General features: G+C 36.9%; 1 protein-coding gene across 1 annotated transcript in view; it reads left to right on the top strand.

Annotated features, from left to right (window-relative positions):
• LOC140927824 (CCR4-NOT transcription complex subunit 1-like) overlaps positions 1-27,701 on the top strand; it is a 52,108-nt gene that overhangs the window by 4,007 nt on the left and 20,400 nt on the right. The window contains exons 3-34 of the mRNA XM_073377505.1: positions 180-347; positions 1,390-1,444; positions 1,960-2,016; positions 3,268-3,414; positions 4,074-4,149; positions 4,919-4,955; positions 5,371-5,426; positions 6,272-6,348; positions 6,661-6,710; positions 7,218-7,325; positions 7,878-8,045; positions 8,552-8,679; positions 9,496-9,628; positions 11,047-11,154; positions 11,940-12,056; positions 12,419-12,541; positions 13,318-13,466; positions 14,280-14,436; positions 14,986-15,451; positions 15,971-16,155; positions 16,929-17,053; positions 17,955-18,065; positions 18,796-18,931; positions 19,734-19,953; positions 21,336-21,508; positions 22,390-22,569; positions 23,240-23,356; positions 24,320-24,370; positions 26,095-26,232; positions 27,060-27,116; positions 27,198-27,285; positions 27,393-27,544. Coding sequence (XP_073233606.1) covers positions 180-347; positions 1,390-1,444; positions 1,960-2,016; positions 3,268-3,414; positions 4,074-4,149; positions 4,919-4,955; positions 5,371-5,426; positions 6,272-6,348; positions 6,661-6,710; positions 7,218-7,325; positions 7,878-8,045; positions 8,552-8,679; positions 9,496-9,628; positions 11,047-11,154; positions 11,940-12,056; positions 12,419-12,541; positions 13,318-13,466; positions 14,280-14,436; positions 14,986-15,451; positions 15,971-16,155; positions 16,929-17,053; positions 17,955-18,065; positions 18,796-18,931; positions 19,734-19,953; positions 21,336-21,508; positions 22,390-22,569; positions 23,240-23,356; positions 24,320-24,370; positions 26,095-26,232; positions 27,060-27,116; positions 27,198-27,285; positions 27,393-27,544 — 4,113 coding nt within the window. The remainder of the gene's footprint in view (positions 1-179; positions 348-1,389; positions 1,445-1,959; positions 2,017-3,267; positions 3,415-4,073; positions 4,150-4,918; positions 4,956-5,370; positions 5,427-6,271; positions 6,349-6,660; positions 6,711-7,217; positions 7,326-7,877; positions 8,046-8,551; positions 8,680-9,495; positions 9,629-11,046; positions 11,155-11,939; positions 12,057-12,418; positions 12,542-13,317; positions 13,467-14,279; positions 14,437-14,985; positions 15,452-15,970; positions 16,156-16,928; positions 17,054-17,954; positions 18,066-18,795; positions 18,932-19,733; positions 19,954-21,335; positions 21,509-22,389; positions 22,570-23,239; positions 23,357-24,319; positions 24,371-26,094; positions 26,233-27,059; positions 27,117-27,197; positions 27,286-27,392; positions 27,545-27,701) is intronic.

Genomic DNA, 27,701 nt, shown 5'->3' with positions numbered 1-27,701 from the left:
GTGCATTTCTGTTTCAAAGGGGCATTTTTTACTTCCTCAATACTGTTAATTAATTTTTTTAAAGATTGTATGTGTGACAACGAGGTACAGCTGTCGCGTAGATGACAAGTTATGTGTAGCTCATCAATATTAATTTTATGGCCTACTCTATGTCTAAAACATCTTCCTGTTTTTTTCAGTGCCAGTTTCTCATTCAAGAATGTGAGATACTCGTGTCTAAGCCCAATTTTTCATCCATTCTGTGTTATGCCATTGAAACGCCAGAGCACAGACAGCGTACCTTGAGGCCTTCTGCTCAACTACTCCCTAACATCAGCAGGGTATTGAAACTTAACAAGGTGCAAGAGGTAAAATATGGGAATTTGTTTGAATTTGTCTTAATAAGAGTAAAATTAGTATGTTGAAAGGTTTCCAGTCTTCATCTTCAAATGTTTATGCTAATCTGGAAACAGCTCATAAATGTTCTGAGGAAAGTTCTTTCTTTTAAGTGAAGTCTTTGCAGCGTAAGCAAGGCTGTACTCTAACGAAAATTGAAAGGAGCCCAGTTGCTGTGAAACTGTAAATTCTAGGCTGTTCAGCATGATTTGTGTAGGTAATTATACGACTTTGAGTTCATTTGGGATTTATTTGCATGAATGTACTTTTCAAAAAGCTTAAAAATTTGGGTGTATGCAATTTGAACTTTTTGAAAAACTCAGGAGTTCAAATAAATTCCAAATTGAACTAGAAAAGTCATATGATTACTTTTTAATAATATACATGAAAAAAATTACCTTCCTGGCTTTGTTTGAATGCTTTCTGCAGTCGGCTAGACTTACATGTACAGTGTAGTTGTTTGGCTTTACCAACAAAAACTTGCTTCGAGGAGCTGAATTGCCTGTCCCTAATAAATCATAGAACAGGTATATCCTTTCTCTTTCAAATGCCTGTCCAAAGCGGTCATCATAACTTTTGAGACTGCCAAACTGGAAGTCGTTGCTTGTTGTTTTTTGTTATGAAATCTCTGCATCGAAGTAGTTTGTTGAGGTTGGCAGGCTCGTAATGCTCAATTTGGTCAGAAATTCCTTCCTCTTTTCTCCATTTCTTCCCAACACCAACTCAATATATGGTCCTCTTTACTAACAGTGTTTTCGTTTCTGGAGTTTTTTTTGTATTTTTCAATAGTATGAACTTTCTGCCGTGACACAACTAAAATAGACTTTGCATGCTGGCCATTTTTCTATTCTTAAACTTCCAGGCAGCTGCCTTAATTAGTTATTATTATCGATGTATGGTAATCACAAACAGGCATCTGCTCATGAGAAGAAAACTGCAGTGGTGAAAATTAATTTATTATTTTCTGCGGCTAATTTCTGGTTAATAAAATGACTGCAATGTGGTTTAATTTAGGTGATTTTTGGTCTTGGTCTTTTGATTTCCTCAAATGAAGAGTTAAAACATCATGGTAAGTCGTACAAGCCTACATGTAGATTGTTAAATATTGTGTGTTAAGTTTAAAATTGATTATTTGTAAAAAATAAATAAATAAAAAATAAAAAATAAAATAAAATAAAATTGATTATTTGTAGTTTTTCTCTACTTTTCTCACCCACCTAAAACTATAAGCATTTCTTCATGGCTTCATGATGTTTAAAAAAATAATTATGACCTTCTCCAGGAAAACATACACTAACAGTTTTCCATTAAACAGGCAAAAGCATTAGGAACCTGTTAGAAAAGCATTAAAACAGCTTGGGAAAGTATTCAAGCCATTAGTAAAACCTTTAGAAAAATTTACCTTGCCATTAGAAGGGTTAGAGAAACTGTTAAAAGCTTTAGTCCTCTTTAACCCCATTATTTACCATTTTTTGCCTTTACTTCTATCAAATGCAAAGGTTTCAGTTTTTGGATTTGTATAAGTTCATTTTTTATCTGAATTAAGTTTTATATTTTAATCTTGATTTACTCTTTTTGCTGTAGCTGGTCAATTTGTAAAGCACAAGCTACCTGATCTTTTGAGGTCCTACATAGATGCTGGTAAGAATTTGAAGCATGAATGAATGAAAATGAATGAATGAATTTGAATTTGTTGCCTATTTAAAACCTTAACATGTACGTTCATTCCAAAATTATGGCAACATTACTTTTCCTTTATGCATCTGTAGAATTCAAAAGAACTAGAGGATAAATTAGGGCCAATAATCACGAAGACACAAGTATTAGCTTAATATGTCACCATTTTGGAATTAGGTGTATGAGTGCTGTTTTGATTGACAGCTTTTTTTAGGATTTGTCCCTCAATGTAGCCAACTGATCTGTGGATAGTGTTGTTGGCCTTTTGTCCATGATTCAACATTTGTAGCAAGTGTTTTAAGGAAAATTTCTTTAACAACTGCTTTGTTTAACCCCTTAAGTCCCAATGGTGTCCAACATCAATATTCTCCTAACAATATCCATACATTGTTAAGAGATTAGGTTAGAGCGGTTTTCATTTGAGTGTCGAAAAGTAATTGGTTTTGCACTTTCTACACGATGCGATTGGCTTAAAAGATTCGCGCCACCTTTTCATCCAATCAGAAGTAAAACCAAAGCCAATTGTGACGCGCTCGCATGCATTTTCCCGCGCTTTGCGTCAGCCACATGTAATTACTTCGAGTTTTGATTGGTTCAATGTATTGTCTGTGTCCTATGTGATTGGCCAGAGTAATTACTTTGGTTTTGGTTTTACGACACTCAAACGAAAACCACTCTATGAGAACTAATAAAATGATCACCAAAGAGAAAATAGCTTGATCTTTTACCAAATTCTCTTAACTCATTCTCTAAGGAAATGTATGAAGACCGGTTTGGAGAATTTGTATGTGGATATTGGGACTTAAAGGGCAGTTGGGCGCCTGGAGTATCCAGGGGTTTCTACTTTTGGCAGCCAGCCTCTAGATCGAATAATGCCCCAACGGCTGGTGCAACTGCCCAACCCAGCCATGAGCCCCCACAGAAATTGAAACGAACAGGCACCCGTCACACTGAAGAATATCAGTGAAGAAAGAACCATAGTGAGTGGAGGAGAGTTTGGAGAAAATAACTGAAAGAAACTTCATGGCATGGACAACACAGCATAAAGGAAAAATCCATGCCACAGAATCACATGAGGAATGTAGCGAACAACTTGGCATGTGTATGCTGAATGACTGCGGACCTCAGGCACTGAAGATGCTCTTAGTTGTTAACTCCTTTAAATTGTATTTAAATGCATTTTGAAATGTTCTTATCTCTATATTTTCTCTTAAGATGTTGGTAGTGTACAGGAAGGAGGCTTGACTGATGTTGGCATAGAAGTTTTACATCGTCTTTTATCTCATGTGATCCATGGCCCAAGGGAACAGGTTGGAGTTGGGGATGACCAAGTAACAGCCTTCCTGGAAACATTGAAGAAAGGTTTGTTGTACCAACTGTTAACCCTTTTAACCCTAATATCGAAATTCAAATTCTTATTTGTCGTCCCTATACGTTTCTTTTCGAAGTAGTTGGAAGAAGTCATTGAAGTATCAACCAGAGTCATCTTGTGTGATCATTTCCTTAATTCCTTTCTCCGATCTGTTTTATAAAGCATTTTGATATCACAAGGAGAAGTTTGATTCTGATCTCTTTGTGGGCATAAAGGGTGTTAAAGTTTCCATTCCCAAGTTTGCCATTGCTTAAGATTGGTAGTAGCAGGTCTAGATGCCAAACTCTCTCTAACTGTCTCTACATGTATAATAACAGGAACCTTGGCATATTATGAAGACACGACTGCAGTGTATGCAAAGTTGTTTTTCTTGTTAAGAAAAGCACTTTTATTAGAAGCTCAAAAGCCAAATTCCTCGTCACTTGACACTATAACTTATATTCCTCATCTGTGGTTAGCTGTTGAATTTAGCTGCCAGGATTTTTCCACCTTTTGTCTTGGAGTATATTCAGCGGAACAGATTTTTCCTATTACTCATTGTATTTCTATTCTAGATTAAGGTTAATGAAATGCACCCTTAGTTCGTACACTGAATAGTTATTGACACAGTGTGATTGTTTGCTGATGCTGGTTGTTATCTTTACTGCAGATTTTCCCAAAGAAAGAGCACCAGTTGTTCTTGCTCCACTTCTTTACCCTGAATCACAAGATATATCACCAGAAAAGTAAAATATTTCTATTATACTAAATAAATTCTCTATTTGCCATTTTCACATCTCCCATAATAGACCTTGTTTGTCCCCTGTAATTCTGTATAAGCATTGTCTTTTATTTCCTCTTGGGACGTCTGTATTATTCTGGCGAAATATTTGTGGGGGGGGGGGGGGGAGGGCGCAAACAAGGTGTATTGTAAACTCAGTGTGACAAAAACTTGTTACTGTGGCATAATTCAGCAGTATTTCAAATGTGTATCACTGATCATCTTGACAGGTTTACTGTCCTAGCAAGTCCGAACAATTAAAGAAACTTGTATTGTCATATTTATTTACAGTAGTACCCTGACAAGTCAAACTCGGATAACTCTAATTCCCCGCTAACTCAAACTAAATTTGATTTCCCTTTCCCCTTCCTTCAGATACCATCTGATTAGTTCTTCTTGATGTATAACCGTAAAAACGCTAAAACTAACTCTAGTCAGCACTACAACAATTTGATTTTAATTGGTGTAACAAACAGATCCCGTTTTTATCACTTAAAATCTTTATGGTTAATCATTTTACCATTTCTGATGAAATAGGTTAGATTTGCAAAGTCAGTTACTATCAATTTTTACATTTGGAATTGAGACCGATAACTTGAACCCTTGCTAACTTGAACTATTTTTTTGTGTCCCTTCAGATTTTGAGTTACCAGGGGTCTACTGTATATTTATTGTCTATTGTTTATTGGCAGTCTTCAAATTCTTATTAATAGGTTTTTGACTTTTTTTTGCAGCCTCATTCCTGAACCTTTAAATCTGTCCAAGATAGTGGTAAGTCTACTTTTGAGCCATTGTATTTTGCTGTTGGCTTAAAATTTTGAAATTCTAAATCAGGAAAGTGAATACTTCAGGAGACATTTTGGTTTCTGAACATAGGAAAGAGAAACAAGGAAGTTGAAATTTGAAAAATGTGAAAAAGACCTTTTGACTAGGTCATGTAATAAGATCCCTTCAGGCAGCATTATATAATTTAACCAGTGAGTTTTTGTAGAGATGATGACAGGACTTGCTGACCAAGTGGTTAGTGTAACATGTGCCAACGAACTTCTTTAATATGTGGTATATGGGCAGTTAGATTTTCTGTTCTGGGGCTTTTAATACTACAAAGCATTTCATTTCTTACAGTATATGTAGTAGTTAGTGATGCTGTTGTGCATATAGTCATAGAATATTATTTGCCTTTTAGATGGAGGATGACTTAGCTGACCTTATGAAAGAAATAGGCTATTCCTGTTGTTCAAGGTATATTTTTCTTTTGTCTCATTATGATCAAACTGTAATGTTATGATTAGTGTTGTTTAGTTTTGTTTGATTTGTGTTTTCCGTTTTGTCAGATATTATGGTGATGGGTTTCAGAGACAAAGGAAAAAGGAAAATGAAAACTAAACTGCCAGTGGTTTCCAGTTGTTAAACAAAAGAAAAAATTTAAGGCAGCAATGCAATAATCGGATAATGATTGCTATCATATTGCTGTCATAACATGGAAATGAGTTTCTTTTTTAATATTAATGTAAATGCCATAACAAAGAATGAACATCAACCTCAGGCAGTCATTATTCTTCAGTTTATGGTCTTCATTATCGTTGTGGTTAAAAACCACAGTTCCTCCCTTCTTTCCAAGTGCCTTAAGTAGAAAAAGCAGGGCTCCAAATTGCGACTGACATGGTCGCCAGACTTCTCTATGATTTAGATTTAAAGTTAAAACAAACATTTCATCTTATCTTGCTTTTAATTGGCTTTTGTCATAAAAAATGTGCCAAATCTCATAAACAAAGCCAGTTTAGTGCAAGATTAGAGACTGCAGCTGTACTGGCCTTAGGTCTCTATCTAAATCATAGAGGTACCCATTGACCCTGTCACTCCCAGGCCAAGTAATTGTGAGAGTATACAATGTATGCATCACCCTCAACATTAAAATCTGTAGGTGAAACCCCATGTTGTTACCATTCAAATAAAATCTCTTGGGCAGAACTTCTGTGTAGTACTTACTGTATCATAGGAAAAGGTTTGAGGGAGAGTTTTTTGATCATTGTATATAACAGGGGTATGTTCAGGCCAGGTGATGTAAATTTCTTTTCTTGTTCCAGTGTTGATGAATGTAAAGATACTTTGATCCAGTTTGGTGTTCAAGATATCACCCCAGCTGCTGTGGCCAGGGTTGTTGGTGAGGAAATTCATTTGTATTTAATCCTTTAAGCCCCAATATCCACATACAAATTCTCCAAACTGATCTCTATACATTTTCTTAAAAAATGTGTTGAGAGAATTTGATAAAAGATCAAGACATTTTCTCTTGGTGATCATTTTATTAATTCTGATAACTTTTTCTCTTGATGATGTATGGATATCATTAGGAGAAAATTGATGTTGGTCACCATTATTGGGACTTAAAAGGTTAATGGTTTAACATTTATTTTGTACATATACGTGTCAAATCAATAACTACTAATGTTGTTTTGCTCTGTCTTTCTGTTAGGAATGATGGTTAAGACTGTTTATGGACTCCCTGAACATGTCACTATACAGGTAAAAATGATATAATTAGTACATAAGGTCTCTGTAGGTTAGACTCCGTTGAAACCAAGGATAATTGGTATGTTGGCTTATACAGAGTCAATAAAAAGGACTGAAAGACAGCAGGGACAATGTTCATCCTTGGATGTGTTTTGTGCAATTCTAATCTAAGAGGTTCTTTTGATAATATCTTCCTTTCGTTTTCTATGAAAGTAGCCAGGGGTAATGCTGAAGGAAACCAGGGAAGCCAGCCCTTGATGGGAACCCTGGGAAAAAAGGGTCTCTGGCATTACACATAGCTGGAAATCAAACTCTAAGAAAGCTCAGTGTATCATATTCTTCTCTGTTATGCCACCTACCTTACTTCTATCATCTGTGTGGTTCTTAGCAGAGGATGCTGAAAGGCAGTGTGGTTTTAGTATTAATGTCCCCTTCATTGCAAATGAATAACTGAAATCACTCTCCTTATCACTTTTTCATTTCATAATTGATTAGTTTTTATGTGTCATTATTTTCCAGAACTATGGCAGCAGCTCAGTTTCTTTGGACAAACTGGGTCTCAGTGAACTGACCCCTGGCCCTGCTTCATGGAATGTTGAAGTGTTTGTCCAGGCTCTCAAAGAAATGGTATGCAATTGACTATTTCAACATATTAACTGCAGAAGGTTTAGATCAGTAACTGATGATAGGGTGCTAAATTGACCAGACCTGGCACTCCATAATCATGTGGTGAGTGCCAGCATTCTGTGCCATCCTTGTTATTTATTAAGAACTTCAAGGGACCATGTCACAGCTGTCTAGCTCATTCTGTGAATAAATCCAGTTACGCATCCTTATTTGCTATGGAATAGGCCTTTTGCGTTAGTTGATCATGTGATCAACTTTCGGTAAACACAAAAACAGTTCACTTTTGAAAACTTTTGTTAGCACAAGCTGAAAGAGCATATTCGAATTTGGTGGCCTGTAAATTTTCAGCCATATATCTCAAAAGTAGCGATTGTAATGGCCGCCGGAAATTAGAAGGATTTGTATGAGAAAAACAACTCTTGTCACCCATTCATGCTTGGGTGGTTTTCCATCCAACCCCTTGTAAATTCTGAAATTTTTAAAACATTTGGAGTAAGAACTGTTTAGTCATGAGACTAATGTAATATTGATCCTCTGTATTTTATTGTAAAGATTCCATTGCTAAGTTGGCGTCAGGTGATCCAGGAACTAGACTACCCTGAATTCAACGTTCCAAGCCGTGAAGGTCTGCAGCTACTGTTTACTGCTTGCCACAGAGGGTTAATGGAGATATTCCCAGTAGATGTTTTGTATAGATCATGGACCAACACAGAGGGACAGGTAATATTTTGCCTTTTGTTTGTTACTTTTTCAACTTTTCCTTTATCTTTCCCCTGTTCCTGTAATACAATTCATAATTTTGCTTAAATCTCCAGTACCCTTCTTCAGCTATCCACCAAAAAATTCTGGAAATTCTTTCCATCAGTCAAATCTTATTTAATTTTGCCTGTAGCAAGATTCTACAGAATCTACAATAACATTCATTGAATTTAACACTCAATTATTGCAGAATGAGAACTTTTAGTTTAGAACTCTTTTGTGTCTCTATTGTATATTGATTCTTGTATGTTTGCAGTGTATCATGGAAAAAGCTTTGTTTCTGTCTTTTTTTTTGGGAGGTTTCCATCAATTGCTTATTTGATAGCCTGGAGTCTGGAAAAAGAAATAGTTTTGGAAAAAGACTGGAAATTGTCTTAAATTTTGCATCCCATGATTGTAGGAACCCTGATCTTAAAAGTATCACTTTCCATCAAATATGAGTCAAAGATGTTTGTTCTTTATTCCAGCTGTCCTGGATCCAGCAGATCCTATCCAATCCTGGTATTTTCTGTTTTGCTGATTATCCTTGTCACACGGTAGTGATAGATCTGCTCAAAACTGTACCAGAAGATGATAATAGAGAAATATCTACATGGTAACTATTAAACATGTCTGTTTATGGCTGTTTTGTAGGCACAATCTCAAGGCCTGGTTTCCAGGGCTGTCAATAAGATTTCAATTTGTTGGCCTCAAAATGTGTTGAGTCTCTCTTAACGTACACCTAGAGTTGGCCCCTGTCTTTCTTTACTCCTTCTATTTGACTATCTGTAAAGAAGACATCTTTGTAAGACATACACTTTGCAGTGATTTTGTTACAAATAGTTATGGTGAGTCCTGGGACTCATCTTGTGAAAAATCATGAGTCCCTCTCCATAACCAGTGAGTCCCAGTTCAAATATACAGCAAGTCCTAAATTGAAAATGCTTTATGTAACCAGACAGCTTTTCTGGAGACAGACACCAAAACTTTTTATTACAGTTTACTGAAATTGAAATAATTTTCCTTCATGTATAAAAAGCACAAAAAGGACAAAAATAAATATGCGTTTTTAAACAACAGCCACAGAAATTACACAAACAGGATATTCAACCAAAATCTTCAATTGATCGTTCTTTACATCCTATGGGACTCATTTCAAACAACAAAACATCACAAAACAACAAAGTTTACTTCAAAAATAAGCATTCTAAACAGCAAGTGATCTAAAAATTAGCATACAGCATAAGGATCAAACATTAACAATAGCAGCATGAACAAGTGTTTTGATAATGATATCCATGCAAGTACATTAATTTTATGCTACTGCTGGTTAAGGTTCTTTTGTTTTCTTTGATATTGATCTTGGTTTGTATCAGTTTGCTCTGCTCAGGTTGTCCATGAAATGATTTTAATATCATCAATTCCATTGTAGGAAATCCCTGAACTTGTCCGAAACATTGTTGCGTTTGGCAGAAGCAGGTCACTACGAGACAGTCAAATCCTTGTTCAGTTTTCCAATGAAGCATTGTCCAGATGTTTTGCTACTTGCTTTGCTGCAGATTAATGTATGTAGCATGTGTTATGAGGTAGTTTAAGATTTTACAATGTCGATGGCAGCAAAAATGTCATTTGTAAATGGATTTGCCCTAATTGTCACTTTATTGCGATTATTGCAACTTACATAATTCGTCAACTGCTGGTGAATTCTCTGGGTGATGGGTTTGTAACGACCTCGTTCAATTTCAGAAAGAGAAAGAAAAAGTCGCTATTATGTGTTTACCTCCTGCACAATACATCAAATTAGCTAATTTCACATCGTAGTCATGTGGTGATGGCAAAGAAATGTACCAAAAAGTGTAACACATGTGCAGAGTTGTTGTTTTGCCAAATAAAACTTATTTCTTTTTTGACGTTCCTCTTGCCGTTGCCGTCATGACATCTTAAACTACCTGTTACGTCTGTATGCCTACACATGTCCTGAGAGAAGTTAATGGAAAAAACATTAGAAATCTGGGTGGCTTCTGGGTCCTCACTGGATTTTCTCTATTCAAAACATCAGCATACAGTTATTTGGGTTTTTTACCTTGTGTAACCGTAATAATAATTATATTGTCCTTTTTTTCATCGTTAACAAGGATCAGAATGACTTGTTATTCCTCCCAGCTCCTATTCTAATTTTGAAAGTATTTTGCCTCCAAAAAGTGTCCTACAATCATGTATATGTATTAGTGATCTTTAAGAAATTTTCTTTTATACTGTTAACATAGACAAAGATCAGGATATTATTCACCCCTCTTTAATTAGAAAGTTTTGTTGCCTTAAAAATAGTAACCTATGCCTGAGTGTAGAGTGATCTTGAAATTACAAACGCTGCTATTGCAGACCGGGCAAACACTATGACAGCCCACCTTGGAAAGAAGTTGTTCTATACCTCCAGTATTTTCTTGATTTATATATGATTATATCTGGTTACACTTTTTATTATATGGCTACAATAGTATGCGCACTCTGATTGGCTGCTAAGCGGGCATTATTTTCTTTTAATGACTGGGCATTACTAGCTAGGTGTTCAAGGCATATACAATCTGTGTTTAACTTGATAGTGGACATCCTTATGGACTTCCATGTTAATTGGTCAATTGACAGCTGTCAAGAAAGGGTGTCTACTGACCAGTGTTACATGACTGTATTGGGGGCTCAAGTGTACAACTCATTGAGGTGACGTGTTTTTTAAAGTTATCCACTGACCAGTTATTGGTTTTAATTGATCGCAGGCTCAGGTACATAAAGAAAAGGCCGTATGATAAATAATTTATTTAGCTCATCCGTTCAGTCATTACAGGCAAATCTCAGACCTCGGCCTTGATGTATTGACCTCGATATCCCTTGGTCAATACATCAAGGCCTCGGTCTGAGATTTCCCTTTGATGACCTCTCTCTTGGTTAGTAAATGGTATAATTATAATGATGTGCTTTATTGCAGCCTCTCTGGCATTCCCTGCGCAATGAGTTAGTATCACAGCTAATCCCTGTGTTTCTCGCTAACCATCCTAACTCAGGCAGTGTACTGCATTATGTATGGCATGGACAGGTCAGTATTTTATTCTGTACATTTTAAACCTTACCAACCAAGCTGCCGGTTTTATTGGTGACGTCTTTCATTTTTTTCACCAACTTTGTGTATTTATTGGTTTGACAATCCCTTTAACAAATTAAAAGCTTTTGAAGTACTGGTTTTTCAGTTTTTGCTCTAGGAATTTTATGCAACTTTTTGTTTTAGTTTCCTGCACAGTTTTGTTTTCCTTTTGCAAATGTGTCACTTTGTTTGTTGCTGTTTTTTTTTTCCAATATTACTATTGTTTTGTGTTTCATTTTGAAAAGGTACAAATAGTGCATAATTTTGAATCAGTTTCAAGGATATAAAATATTGATATGTTTTTTGACAACCAGAATGACATTTAAGAATGTACCCATTTTGATCTTTGAAGTCTGTGGTTCTCAGTTTTCAATGAATTAAGTGGGGGTCATCATTTTTATATATTTTTGTATTTCATCAGGCTCCAATGCCCCACCCCTTACCCTGATCACAGTAGTACAGATTATTAGACCTCGTTACAAAACTGAAAAGTGTTCAGTGATCTAATTTGATTATTTATGGAGATGGAGACCAGCCTTATGCTAGGAGTGAAGGCTTTCTCACCATTACTGCAATTGCCTGGCATTTGTTGCCATCAAACAATCACTGCAATTGCTGAACAAAATCTTAGCGATCACATTGAAATTAAATGTTTTGCAATTATCACCTAATATTGTCTTTCCTTGTTGTATGAGGTAAAAAAATCATCTCAGTAACTGTTGTATTTTCACTTCACACAGGGTCAGTCAGCATCAATTCGTCAGCTGGTGATGCAGGCGATGGCTGAGTGGTATGTTAAAGGTGACATGGACCAGGGACGCCTATCAAGAATATTGGATGTAGCTCAAGACCTCAAGGTAACAATCAGCAATATCTAGGAGCTTACCATTGTTTTTGCTCACTTAACTACGCAAATTGTAAATTAATTTTCTTGAAAACTGTTGCAAATAATTTGTGCAAGATAGTGTCTTCATTTTTTCACTTTACTGAAGAACAAAGCATCTTGTTTCAGTGCTTTTGTTACCTCAAGAAATTTTATAAGAAGCCACACACTGATACCACAATAACTCCCTCAGTACAATAGTAGAAAATGCTCTTTCAATGACACTATTGTTGTCTATCAACAGTTTGAACTTGTCTTTCAATCTCAAAGTCCAAAGATCAGCCTTTAAACAGCTGAGTCATTTTATTTAACTTGTCTTTCTTGTTTTTTCTGTAGGCATTATCAATGCTGTTGAATGGTTCTCCATTTGTGTTTGTCATTGATCTTGCTGCCCTGGCGTCACGCCGAGAATATCTTAAACTGGACAAATGGTTAAGAGACAAGCTTAAGGAACACCAGGTAACCTCCTTCTTACACAACTTTGTGATTAACGCAAAGGTGAACTTGAGCAATACTGTAATGTGGTTACCACAGGTCAGGGAGAAAATAATTTCTTCAAGGTCAGGAAAAAGTTGGGGAATTTCACTTTGTGTCAGGGAAAATTTTAGTCTTTGAAAGAAGTCAGTGGAAAGGGAAATTTTAAGATTACATATTATTATCTTTTCCGTCTACTTTTATTGTTTTCTAAAAGTTAAAATTCTTTTTGACATTTTACAGATATGAATCACGTTGTTTTGGTAGAATATTGTGTATGAAATTGAACAACAAGCTGATGTTAGGTTTTCAAGAAATTCAATCCTGTTTGCAAGTTTTGAACCAATGCCAATTTTGTCCTGACAATATAAATACCTAATTAAAAGAAAAGTTTATGAGAATAAATAAAAATAATGATGACCTAAGGGAAAATGCATTGATCTTTGAACAAATTCTCTCAACCTATTCTGTAAGGAAATGTAAGGGGATCAGTTGGGAGAATTTGTTTGTGGATATTGAGGCTTAAATGTTTGAGGAACTATCAAATCATGTACACTGCACATGACTTAATGAGAGCATGAATAAATGGGTGGAGAGGATGGCTTTGAGGGGAAAAGTTGAGGTCATTATCACAGCTAATTTGTGAAATGGTTAATTCAGTTGATCAGGGAAATGTTACCTTTGTCAGGAAAACGTCGGGGAATTTTAGAAACCTCTGGCTGTGGCAACTATTTATAAAGTATAATTATTTTCATTTTCAGGAGGAGTTTGCCCAAGCTTGCGTCTCATTCCTTAGGCGGCGCTGCCCCCATCTGCTGGGTGTGTCCTTGGATAAGGAGTTACCAAAGAGTGTTCAGCTACCACAGGAGACAGTTGTTACTGTGTTGTCTTGTCTTCAGTCTTTCTTGGGGTGAGGATAAATAGGACTCTTTTATACAGTTGAATATCTGCTTATCATGGGTAATTTATGTGCTCCCAAAGATAACATACTTTGTACAATCCTACCTCCTTAATAGGGTTACATGTAAATTAGACCCTTCGGTCTGCCACTATGGTGTCCTTATGCTTATGGTATAGCCAGTAACTTGCTCTTAAATGGTCAGCGTTTAAAATAGTGATGAAAAGGAGCTCAGAATTTGAGGGAATGAATCATTGCCATGCAAGCCTTTGAGAACCTACATGTGCTGATGTTGGATGGTGGAGTTGTGTTGGGTTTGTTTCCGGTTTCAAAGAACTCAGAGAATTCTTTGAGAAACATTGATGACTTTGGAGGAAAGACAAGACAAGACTAACACCATACAATGGAAATATCTAATGAAAACTAGAACACAATAAGAGCATAGTGGAATGACGTAGCATGCGGAAAAATGAAAAGAAGACAAGAACCCCTATGAACAAACTTACGTACGAAGAAAACTGTCAAGAAAAAAAAGAAAAAAAAGAACCTTATACCTTTTAGCTGCAAGCTAGAGATACAAGGCGGTTGCTTCTTGCTTGTGTATGTGTAATAAGCAAATTGTCAGACTTCCCTAGCTGATAGCTATTCTTTATGAAACTGGAAAAATTGAAAATTCCTGTCTCATTTGCCAGGTCAGGTAGAGTTCTCCTTCTACCTTGAACTCTAACAAAGGGGAAATTTGAAAAAAATGATGATGTCCCTTATTGGACAGCATTACATGTATGAGTAAAGCAATGCAAAATCAATTTTTTTTTGACAATGCAGCCAAGCATCTCCTGAGTTGGCTGAAATCATCACCCAAATGATAACAAATCATGGTCCTCTGGTGAAAGCTCGGCCAAGTGCTGCTGTGGTAGGGATTCCATTCAAGAGACAGGGAAGTTTGGATGGAGGACAGCTACCATCAAGTCTGTCTTCCCAGGTTGTTAACATTTATTTTGGTAGAACTAGATCTATCTAACCTTTGTTTTTGCTTTGAGATTTAAAGTTGAGTTTCAGAGTTTTTTAGGTGAAAATTAGACTTCTGGGCTCTTAGAAATTTTCTTTTTTGACACTTAAAGGGGCTGGGTCATAGAAGATGAGTTGATTTTGTTTTAATTTTGCCAATTATTGTTACAGCACTTTTCAAAAAATAATGTAACTGGTGCTGTTCCTTCTTTTGTATTTGCTCTATTAATTTATTGCTCCTTTCATGTTGTAAGTTGGTATTATTGTTCTTGTTCAGTTTAGTGCAGGGATTGGCCATTTTTTATGACATATTTTAGCTCCTTTAACCCTTAAAGCTCAACCAGCCTGAGTGAAAACTACATGGGTAACAAGCAGGAGCCCAACTCAGTTCTTGCTTAGATATCCTGTCATAAAGTGCAGGTTATATGGTTGAATTCTGAGAGTAGAATATTGGTGGTAGGTTATAGGGTAGGTTATTGCATATATTATATCTTTTTAATAGAATTGATGTTCTTTCTTTTAGCTTGATCCACTTACCGGGCTCAGCATGCCTTCATCATCCCTCCCAACAACCCCAGCCACGCCTACCTCACAGCTGCCCTCATTCCCACCACACCCCCTAACTGGCAATGTACTAGGATCCTCAGGCAGTCTTGGAGCTGTTGGCAGTATAGGTTCAGGTCTATCTTCACAGGCCATACAGAAGCCACTGTCACAACTCGGGCAACTTCCCCTTAGTACCCCAGCCTCATCAAGTTCAGGTCTTCATTCGCCAAGTTTCAGCTCGTCGCAGAACCCCTTGCTACAGCAACTTCACCAGGCAGGCAGTTTAGGGCAGCCCATGGGTGGAGCTGCAATGGATAATGCTCGTTTGTTGGCTGGTCTTGGAATCCAGAAGCAGCTGGGAGGCAGTTCTCTGTTGCAGCAACAGCAGCAGCAAAGTGCACTTTTGTCCCAGTCTAGAAACCAAGCTGAAAAGTTACGCACAGGTATTTTTTACTGTCACAGCCTTTGTATTCAGTGAAAAAACTTTGGGCGCTTACCAAAAGTTGGAACTGGCCAGCGGGACAGGTCATATTGGCAAATTAAATTTTGGTCTTTTCTTGAAATTAGTAAGTTCTGACAAATGGTAAGCATTCTTGCCTATGTTTCTGGAATAACCCCTTCAACTGTCATTGGCAGATATTGTTATAATCTCAGACCTCAACAAGTTAAGTCTGTGCAACTCAGACACAAGATGCATGCTCACAATAATATTTGACTGTGGCTTTAATGGCTCAAGGGACATGCATTATGTTGTAGCGATGATACAGGGGTTATTACTGAAATGTTTCGTCCACTAAACTCAACACGACTACAAATGCTTTTTAAAATATAGTTTTATTACCATAGGCACAGAAATCTTAGCTTGTAGTCTATAATGCTACATACATGATGACGTCCTTGAATTGTGATAAAGTGTTCTCTATAAACTGAAAAAGCTGAGTTTCTTCTTCTGTTGTTGTCAGCATCAACAGCTGATGTATCTCAAGTATGGCCAGGGATGGATCAGTCATTTACAAAGGAAGTTGAAGATGAGGCTAATTCGTACTTCCAAAGGATTTACAATCATCCTCCCAATCCTACAATCAGTATTGATGAGGTGCTGGAAATGCTTAAGAAGTTTAAAGATTCACCTGTTAAAAAGGAAAGGGTAAGCACAAGATTTCCTTATCATTTTAATACAGCCAGGAGCCCAAGAGTGCGACCGCTTTTAATTTATTCATATTCTTTCATACAGATTTAATCCAATCAGAAGCCAGCTGGAAACTGTACTCGACTTCTGATTGGTTAATGTCTGCGTGAAAGAATGTGAATTAATTGCGGTAGAGGAGGTCACACATTTGGGCTCCTTACTGTAATAGATATCTTTAGATTCTAAGGCGAGGATGACTACAAGAGCAAGATTTTCTCAATACCAGTATTTTGCATGCATGAACCAGCCTTATTTTGGACTGGAAAACGTTATAGCAGATAGCAAGCTATGAAATTTTAGTAGTTGTATCATTTTGCAATCAGAAGAGAGCTCGACCTCCTTCAATAAAAATAACCGTGTTTACTTTTCTGGTGAAAAAAGTAAAATGAAGCTATCCAGGGTGTCTGTTTTTAGAGAGTATTTGAAAACATTTCAAATCAAATCTCATCCTCAAAGTCTTCCTCATCCTCAGATCTTAAGGTCTCCAATAGGCCATTTCTGAGTTGCCTCAAGCCTCTGTTTCAAAGCGAGGCTAAGTGCAATACGTTGTTTTTGGATGTAAGAGAATGTATTATTATTCTGATGGCTTTTGTTGGGGTTCCTGTGTATCACAGAGTCTCCTAAGTGGGTTTCGTGTTGTATTTTCACATGTTAATTTCCTATCCTATCCCATTACTCAACATACATGTAACATATCATACTCACAATTATTTTCACTTTTCTTTTTACAGGACATATTTTTGTGCATGCTTAGAAACCTGTTTGAAGAGTACAGGTTTTTTCCACAATATCCAGACAAAGAACTTCACACAACTGCGTGCCTGTTTGGTGGAATTATTGAGCAAGGTTTAGTAACGTAAGTTGTATAATATTTTGGTAAAATATTTTGAAACTACGTGTAGCAGTGCTTTTTTTTTCTGATTTCTTTCTTTACTCTTACTAAGGCTGTTTTGTGGACTCAATTCTTTTTCTTTTTGAAATGCTTCCAAATGGAACTATGCCTACTACAGTCATTGATGCACCTAAATTTTCAGCACTGACAACTGCTTTCCATGGCAAGTCAATGTTTTAGTTTCGTGTATAAGCCAAGTCATAACTAAAGAATTGCTCTACTAGATAAGAATCTGAGTGCAAAAGGTAGTGAATTTCTGTAAATTGATCCCTAAGGCTAAAAATATCACTGGGAAACTATTTTTCAGTTCCAATACAGTAGCTATTCAGTACCAGAAATGATCGTTTTCGTGAAATCCTTGGGCTTGCAAGTGAACAAAACTTTTGAAAATTACAGCAATAGTCACTAATTTGGCAAACTGTGCTCAGCAGTCATGTGCCAAACGGTAGTATTTATTGTAATATGGTCTTTTTAATGTAAACTAAAGTGGGATAAAAATGTTTTACATGAATTTTATTTGGGCTACAATTCATCAATGTACTTTGTTTGTCGGGGTTTAAAGCCTTGAGATGTTTTGTGTTCCTACAAATTTGATTGCATTTTCGTTTTTTCAAACCCTTCATGTAATTGAACAAATTGCCCTTTTCCTGTGCACTAATCTTTAAAGTCTGGCAACTTTTAAAAAAGTTTACCTTGAAGCACTGCTGTGGCAACTAAAGCTTTAAAATTTGCCTCCACTCTCAATTTTTTTTGGCACAAAGTGCCTCCTAAAGTCATGAATTCCTGCCCTAAATGAGACTCTGTGTCTTGAGATATGGCATTTTTTTGCTGCTTGAACCAAAACATCGTGTATTTTTTATTTCAGGTATATGGCTCTTGGAATTGCACTGCGCTATGTACTAGAGGCTTTGAGAAAACCATTTGGCTCCAAGATGTATATGTTTGGAATAGCTGCTTTGGATCGTTTCAAGACAAGGTAAATTCATTTTACTGTAAGAGCTGTAACAATGCAAGGGGGGTAATCGTTGAGGAAAATAGCTGTTTCATTCTCCGATGGCTTAGTTTTTGTCCGAGTGATCCAGGGGCATTTGGAACTTCTTGTTCTTTTCGCTTTTAATTGACACTAATATCTGAAGAGAAGAATACTGCATGCTTGCTGTGCAAACTTTAAACTGCTAGTAAATGCGGGATGCATTTTCATACTTGTTTCACTCATTACTTTTTTGATCTGCCATAAGTATGATAACCTTGTTAGTGATTTGCCAAGGATTACCCTTTTTTTGAGTGTGGAAACGCCCCGTACTACATGTTAAATAATTATAGTACTTTACAGCACATACTTCTAAAAGAACTGCTGTCTAGGGGAGTTTATAGCAATACTGTTACTACTGAACACTAGTGAAAAAAAATCTATTCACAAGTTTCATGTCCTAGAGACTTTATGTCACAAGACTGCAACATTATTGATTCTGTTTCCTTTCATAGGATTCTAATGGTTTTGTGAATTTTTTGTCTAAAGGAATTAAAGTTCTGCTGAACATTTCTCCGGAGTCGAAATAATGATTCCTGGCGCAAATATTCTTAGGGCTCACGAATAGAAATTGGTTTTGGCATTAAACATGTAAATATGACAGAGTTGGGTTTTACTTGCTGGTAATTACACTGCGGTTCAGCATGGAGAACAACAATTATTTATTCTTTTGTAGGCTTAAAGACTATCCTCACTACTGTCAGCATCTTGCATCAATTCCACATTTCATGGAGTTTCCACCTTCCTTGATAGAGTTCATTGAATATGGACAACAGTCCAGGGAGCCGTTGTTAGCAGGAAGAAATATTCAGGTTAACAAGATAAACATTTTTATTGAGTTTATTCCACAACCAGAAAATTCATTGGTAGAGATTGAACTAAAAGTCTCTAATAATAATAATAGAAATAATAATAATAATAATAATAATAATAATAATAATAATAATAATAATAATAATAATGATAATAATAATAATAATAATAATAGTAATAATGATAATAATGATAATAATACAGCACTGCTTGGTAGAGCTAATATCCTGTGAAAGGTGTTTTCTGTCTGCGGTCATTGACTTTATAGAGAGAACAATTTATGACAAGAGCTCCAGTATTAATGTGCATTCATGTGAGAAGTAAAGGATAATAATCATAATCATAATCACACTGCTACAGTAGGGGTGCCCTTGCAATGGAATAGCATTCCATCCAGGGGTCAATTTAATAAAACGTTTTCAAGTGTTATTTACAAGTGTAGCTATTGTTTTCAGACCCTAAAACAATGGCTACACTTGTAAATTACTCTTGTAAAAGTTTTATTGTATTGACCCCAGGGGTTAATTTAATAAAACTTTACAAGTGTAATTTACAAGGGTAGCTAATGTTTTAGGGCTCTAAAACAATCGCTACCGGCACTTGTAAATTGCATCTGTAATTTAAGTTTTGCTAACTTGACACCAGGGGAGTGGCAATACTTCTAGGTGTCATGTACGATCAAACCCGGGATGAGCTTTGCCTGTGTGAGCACCATTTGCGGCTGGCAGTACAACTTTGCCTAAATTATCTTTGCAAGGTTAGATTACTGAAATTTATGATCATGTGTTGCTCTCTTTCCAGGAACCACTGACATCACGGCTTCTCAACCGTGCAACACCCACCCTGGCAAGTGTGGCAGGTACTTCAACCTTTACAAGCACACCAGCTAGTCGCTCCGTGCCGCTGGGTCCAACAATCCCCTTGGGGCCATCTGCTCCTCTGGCTTCCTCTATTCCTCCAGCACCTACTGTAACTTCTAATAGCACTGTTGTATCTTCAGCTAAAACTACCACTGTTCCAGGTAGGTCTGAGCAAAGGGTATTTTTGTTGCTTTTTGTTGTTGGCAATCATTTGTAGATTAGTTGTCTCAGACAAGAAATTGCATTATTTGTTTGGTTAAACTGTAGTAAAGAGGGTGGAAGGGCTATGAAGGCTGCCAGACCTCGTTTTTATGTTTGTGTGGATTTGAAGGTGCACAACATTCAATACCTCCGCATCATTTTGATCTTACCAACCAATAAACCACCGAACGGTTAGCTCAGTTGGGAGAGCACCGGTCTGCCGAGTGGGAGGTCGTGGGTTCAAACCTCGGCCGGTCCAACAACCAGGGTCATTACAAAATAAACTGGTGAAATCATGCTGGTTCTGATTTGAGAAATCGTCTCAGTTCAGATAATCGCGTTATGGGTGGTGACATTAAGCCATTGGCCTTGTCTCCTTCATCCTTCTTTCATTAGTCAAATCCAAAGGGATGTAAGAGAATCCAAACTACTGCGAAAGAATAGGGGAAGTTTCCCCGCTGGTGTGGTCTACCTTTCACGCATCGCGTATCATTCATATCATGGGCTAAGGGTGGGTTACAGTAAGCTCTCAACTTGACTGATAGCGGCTGCCACTGGCACCTTTGTATGCTGGCGTCCGAGCTTACTTTTAACATGTTACTATGTAATGTAAAAAGGACGCGTCTTGTAGTTCTCTATCCATGACATTACAGTACATTACACTACAGTACATTACAATAAAAATGTCGCATTAATTTATTCAGTCACAATTTGTGCAACCCCAGGGAGCTTCCAACATCTTTGATGTTTGTATACCTTATGACATGATTTGTGTGGCTGGCCACTGTTCCAATTCGTAATCCCGCCCTGCAGGGTTTAATTTGAGTGGTACACCGAGTTTTGTGTGGGTTTAGGAGACACGTGACAATTTTTTCTAGTTACTATTACTACTAGTAATCTCAGATTAGGGAGTGCGTTCGAGCTTTTTTTAGGTTTACTGTCAAATGTGACGTTATTTCTTAATAAGTTGATGCTGCAAAACGCTTCCTATGTTTTCTTATTTAAAAGAAACAAAACGAAACAAAACAAAACAGATCGACTATGAAAAAAAGAAAAGAGTGTCACTCGGCAGGAGTTGAACCCGAGACCCTCGACGTGTAAGGCAACGCATTTTCCATTGCTCCACGCAACCACAGCAGACAAATTAATTGTATTTAACATTTTTGTGCCCACGAGATAAATTATTCAAGATGGCGCAGAGAATGCAGACGTACGACGAAATGAGTACCTTAAAAGGCCACCCTTGAGTACCACAGGAATCGCAACTGAGTTCCACAGGAATAAAATGATTATGTGTTGCGTTCTCCTAACGTCGAACGCAATTATTCTGCTTTGTTTTCAGATGTAGCCGCCTCTCCTGTAAGGGGTAAAGAACCATCCATTGCCACTGCAAATAACATAGACACTCTGTTGGGTGCAACAGAAAGTAGTGAGATAGTGCAGCCACCGGAAGCAGTCCAGGATAAAGTTCACTTTATATTCAACAACATTTCCCAGGCAACTCTACATCAAAAGGTGAGTCTTAACAACCTGTGAGGTACAGCAGAACTCGTGGAATACCCATTTAACACTGGTTGATTTTATATCTGAATTGACAGGTGTACATTTGTATCAGTTAGTTGGTTATAAACTTCTGGGCTGAAAAGAAATTTGGGACTGTTGCTGATGGTGTTTACTGGCCAAAGAAATTTTAGCTTGGTTATGTCTCTTCTCTTACTGGTCAAATTGTTAGAAATAAAACGATAATAACTTGAACACACCCCCCGGGGGGGGAACTCCCTTATGAAAGGGGCGGGGATGCTCGTCGTCTCGCTTAGGGGTGTAAATTTAGGATTTTGGTCTCCCTTAGTGTGCTCTGTTCAAAACGCCGCTATATTTAGCCGTAAAGGTCTCTTTTAGGGTTGCAAGCGAAGAAATATAAAAAAGTTATGTATTTTCAGTTTGATTTATTTACTCGATTCATTTGATCAAAGTTTAAAATGATCTCAAAAAAGGGTTGGGCGATGCCCAAATTGGTCTCCTTTAGGGGTTTAATTCAAAATTCCCAACCAGCATCCCCGCCCCTTTCCTATGGGAGTACCCCCCCCCCCCCGGGAACACACCTAACCTAACATCAAAAACAAAGTGACAAAAAATATGCTTATCATCTTGAAACGTGATTTCGAGGGGGAAAAGGCTTGCAAAGGAATACCTGGGAAAAATAATATCCTGCACTGAAAAAAATATCGCTCATGACGTATGATGCTGAAAAAAATCCCACACCGTTATACGTCAGGGAAAAAATTTCTAACTCCAGAGGTCTGCGAAAAAAAATCTTACCCAAACTAAATCACCCATACCCGCCTCCCTGTTCCTAGTGTAAGGGTTGATTTTTAAATATTGCTCTTTCTTAAAAGGCTGAAGAGCTGAAAAATCTTATTCAAAATGAGCACATACTGTGGATATCCCAGTACCTTGTGATGAAGAGAGCTAGCATTGAGCCTAACTTTCATCAGCTTTACTTGGAGTTCATGGAAGCACTAGAGTTGTCCAACTTTGCTAGGGAGGTGCTGAAGGAAACATACAGAAATATAAAGGTAGGTTGCAAAGAAAAGTCTGAACAAAGCCCATGTTTTGTTTCTGAGAAACTTGAACTTCCAGCTGTTTATGAGTCTCTCCTGTGCAACAATACGTAATTGCTATTAAGAAATCGTAACATAAATACCATAAGCTGTCACTTATAAGCACTGGGATTATACATATTGTTAAGGGGTTTTAGGAGAGCGTATATATGGAGACGCTTATATATGAAAGGGCTTATAACCGGGATAAAAAAAAGTGCTTTTAAACACGCTATAGCAGTATTGATCAAAATACGTTTTTCATTTTGTGGTTTTTAATTAGGAGTCAAATATCATAATAAATCAATTTCATTTCATGATAAGCTAGAGGTTGGCTTTATAATTAGATGTATTTTTTTTGTTTATGGGAAGATGGGCCTATAAACGGGAGGACTTATAAGTGGCAGTTTATGGTACTTAATAATCCTCTCCTCTCATGCATTAATCTTTTATCACATTCTCTCAACTGATTCTTTGGACGTAATATAAAGATCAGTATGGAGAATTTGGACGTGGATATTGGGGCTTAAAGGGTTTACGAATCGTGAGTGGCAGCTATTTTTGTGACCTGTGACCTGTTTTTATCAAGAAATCTTTGCTGTCATTCATGTTCCTTGACTGACTTGATAATGTTCTTGTGCCATAGGTGCTTCTTCAATCTGACAAAGTTCCAGCAAACTTCTCTGATCGATCACTATTAAAGAACCTTGGACACTGGCTTGGACTTCAGACATTAGCTCGGAACAAGCCAATCCTGATGAAGGTATCAGTACTCACTATTGCACGGTTACTGTTATTTACCTATTTCATACAAAAGAAATACAGTCAATTGTAACACATCCAAACTTACTGTTTCACTAGTAGCACAGCACACAAATGATGTCAGAGTGTCTAATTTGTATTGTTTGTCTAACATTTGTCGTTTTGGTCAAATTGACAAGTTTTGAGAATGGACATAAACTTGCACGGATCCGCCTTTCGTTCACACGGGAGACAGCACTGCAATCTGTAACAGAATTTGCACGGTTCTGTGAAAAGGGGTTGCACAGGTAAAGCATTCGTCTGTTCAAAAATTTGTCCGTGCCTGTGAACAGGGTCTGAGTTTGAGTTCTATGAACAGCAACTGTGTGCAGTGCTATTATTATCGTGAAATTATCCAAACGTTGCTCTTTGTGGGTGTGGTCCTTAACTTAAAGCTGTTTTGTCAAAATGTAAATGATCCATAAGATAAACGTAAATGCAGTACTAGGATCTTCGTTACTTCTGTATGAAGAAACGTCCATTATTGACTTTCCTTACAAAGTGCATTTTGCATCATTCATATTGTGTAACTTGTTATAGACTGATACTAATAAAAATAATGCTATGCACACTATGAAAACACCTAATGAGGACAATAATTCTTCCCCTCCTCCATCGCAATATAGCACTCTTGTTGACAAAAATTCTCAATGAATTCTCTCTCAATTTTCATTCTATTGTATTTTTATCACACTATATTTTAGAAGTTTTTCATTTTCTGGTCATTTCAACCATTGAAGACCGTAGTTCAGGTGGTCGAAAGCTTGTATTTTTTTAAACATTTTTAGCTAGAGAACGTTTTTTAATACTTCAATAATAATAAAATGTCCAATAATAGAACGCTCTTGATTTCAACTGTGATGTAATGAGTAGTTGCTTAGCCATTCTTCCCTAATTTTTTGATGGCATTGTTTGTCTCTTGAAGGATCTGGATGTAAAGTCACTGATAATTGAAGCTTATTTCAAAGGGCAGCAGGTATTGTGCAGTGCTAAAACTTATAAAGAAGTTTTAATTAGCAATTATTGAATGAGACTGAGTATGATCTGAAGAATTTTGGAGATCGAGGAGGGTGTAACACCCTCCGAGATCTCCATAATTCTTCATGTTCTACGAAAGCCGAATAGGCCATTTGCACTAAGAGGTATGTGACATCGTTTTTATGAAAATGAAAGTTACATGATTTTGCCTTCGAAAAACGATTAGTGGGTCATGTCTTAAACAAAATAATAGTCATTTGGTTTTTCAAACCCGCACCATTTTCTTAAAATGAATAAGTTCGTAAATGGTCACGTGACCAAAAAATGTGATTTTTAAAATAATGAATTACCTCTCTCTGAACACAAATTTTGCACTTAAACTTCAAGGAAAATGTTGAAAAGATGATGTGATAACGTTTACAGCACATCTGAGCGTAACTATGAAACGTTAAACAAGATATAAGCAAGAAGTAGTTTTGGCCGCCATGTTGGAGGGCAAAAGCATGCCCTCCAACATGGCGGCCAATACAAATCATACTTCTTTACTGAAAAATCAAAGTACCATAAAATATCTCCCTTAAATGCGTTTCCTCTCAAATTTCGGGTGTAAGATAATTTTTGTGTGCTCTAACAATTTTTGGCATCAGCAAGATTCCAACCCATTGTTTAAAGGAAGCATTGGTCACGTGACCTGTCAGTGCAAGTGGCCTATTAATTCAAAGTAACGTCTAGTTTAAAAACAAGCCGAAACATGCTTACCTCTATCGATGTTAAGTGCATCTTCAATAGTGCATCTGCAAATATTCTTCAAATAACAGATGTCGTCTGTCGAGTTGTCGTCTTGCTGTTCTTGTTCTTGTTTTAGCCAATAGTTCGCCTTTGCTCACTACCAAAACAACTTAACCTCGTCCCCAGGTCTTCTCGGTTCAATAATCTGGCAATTTTGCTGCACGATAGACGTAATTTTTCACATATCGTAAATTCTCCCAAATTTGGTCAACAATAGCTGGTTATGATGAGATATGCGTAGGATTTTAGCCAATCAAAAACGGTGAAATATTTTGATTGAATAATAATATAAATTATGGCCCAAGTTTCCTTTCATTTCTTGTTATTTCTTGCCCATTGTCAAAAGGAGCCAGGTTCTCTTGCCATCCCCAAAGTATCAACAATAAATTAACGAACTAAAAACAACACCATAAATAGAACAAAACAAAACAAAAATGTGTTCAAGTTCTCTCCTAGCCACTTTGGATTCTGAGCTTACCGGTAAATAGTATGCTGTACTAAAGTGAAAGCCAATTTCTTATAAACACATTTGTAACAATCTTGTTTGCTGGAATTTTAAGTAGCTAGGTTATAGTTTCTGCATTTGTGGAAAGTCTGGCTTAAATTTTTCAATGTTGTCTCTTGAACTCTATGTGAATTTCCTTCATCCCAAAACATCTTTGGTCCTTTATACTTAATTACACATGTATTACTTGGTTTTTGTATCTTATTGAATTGCTTTTTTTTGAGACGTTTACTGCCAAAGGAAATGACAGATTCTTGTAAGTCCTGCGGTGTGACCATTCAAATGAAACCTCTTCAGTAGTACTTTCACACGGTACTATTTGTTTTCCAGAATTTTAGGAAATGAAATTTGGTAATTTTGTTGAATTAAGTCTTTACTTCAGCCACAAATTATAATTGCCGAGCTTTCTTCTTCTCTTCTTGTTCCAGGAAATGCTTTATGTTGTGCCGTTTGTGGCTAAGATAATAGAGTCATCAGCCAAGAGTAAAGTGTTCAAGCCACCTAATCCCTGGGTAATGGCCATCATGGCTGTGTTGGTTGAACTTCATCAAGTGCCTGACTTAAAGGTAAGTGACCGAACTTTTCTTTAATGTTTTTCTGACTTACTGAGAGGTAGCTCGGCCGAAGGGTCAGCAAATCTGGCAGTCCTCGATTTGAGACCCATTTTGGCTACTAGATGGATAGTTTCTTCAATCATGTTCAAAAGTCTCGGGAGAAATTTGCCTTTGTGGGGCTTTTTTTCAAATCAAACGTGGCCGGCCCCTCCCCCAACCCCACAAACAACATTGGACGCTTGTGTGTAGTATTTTTCCCTGTTTCGACATTGAAAAGGGTAAGGGGAGAGGAAGAACTGCAAGATATTTTCGGAAAAGTTGAACTGTTTTATGAGTGCATTCAGAAATTACAGAATATTATAATTACTGCATCACTGTCCTAAAGAATTTTGTCCAGGATTGTTGGTTGTCCTGTGCTCGATTCCCAAGTCATGCACCTTTTAAATAGCCAACTTATTGTCTGTGTCAGTTTTTTTGCTCCAGTTACATTTGTGTTATTTATTTCAAATTACTTGGGTGGAGTGCCTGTAAAGTAGCCAGAACAGCTTTTTGCATTTCTACTATAAACAAAACATTTTATTTAACCTAAAATAATCTAAAGGCAGTTTAATTAGATAACTGGTGAATTTTGAGTTGTTTATATTTGGTCGTGTGCCAGTCTCCCTCTCAAGCCTACTTTCTTTCTTTGTCTTTACTTTAATCTGCAAAAGAGCAACTTCATTTACCTTTAGAAATAATACAGAAATAAAATGACATGTTAGGAGGTTAAATTGTGTCATACAAAACGACTGGCCAATATTATACCTGATTTTGTACATTCTCTTAAATCTTTTTTTCAGTTGAATCTTAAGTTTGAAGTGGAAGTACTTTGTAACACATTATCACTAGAGATGAAGGTAAGTGTTGATTTTATTTGCTCCATAATTTCTGCATTACTGCATTATTTCTTGATTTTGATTTTTGCGGTTTGCTTCCAGGAAATCAAAGCATCAGAACTCTTAAAGGACCCAGAACGTTTGAAACTCATTCCGCATCAGTTATCATCACCAGAGAAAGACAAACAACGTGAGTGAAGAGTCTAGCTTTAAAAAAAAAAATGAAGTAAAATCCTGCTTGCTCTGATTGTATGATAAATTTTCATCTCACGATTATCTATCTTTGTCTCCTTGCAGCTGCTGTCAGCAACAGCTCCACCCCAACCCCCACAACATCTGCTCAGCAAGGTCAACCTCCCGTGGCACCCCCACCCCCTCAGTATTCATACCAAGAGATCAATGTGGCCTCCCTGGCTGGGCTGGCTCCTCATATTCAAGTTAATGCACAGGTTTGTTTATACAAAAGTCTTCAGTAACTTTGAGGATAATCAATCCTGTGGAAATGATAGGTGGTTCGTGTTATAAAACAACTAGAAGGGCGTCCAGTCGAGCTGTTGAGTTAACAATGATCTACTTCAGATTCTACTACCAGCTCATATTATTCTG

This window comes from Porites lutea, chromosome 2, assembly GCF_958299795.1.
Source record: "Porites lutea chromosome 2, jaPorLute2.1, whole genome shotgun sequence".
Taxonomy (NCBI): domain Eukaryota; kingdom Metazoa; phylum Cnidaria; class Anthozoa; order Scleractinia; family Poritidae; genus Porites; species Porites lutea.
The sequence above is the reverse complement of the archived record's forward strand: the minus strand, read 5'-3'. Positions and strand labels throughout refer to the sequence as shown.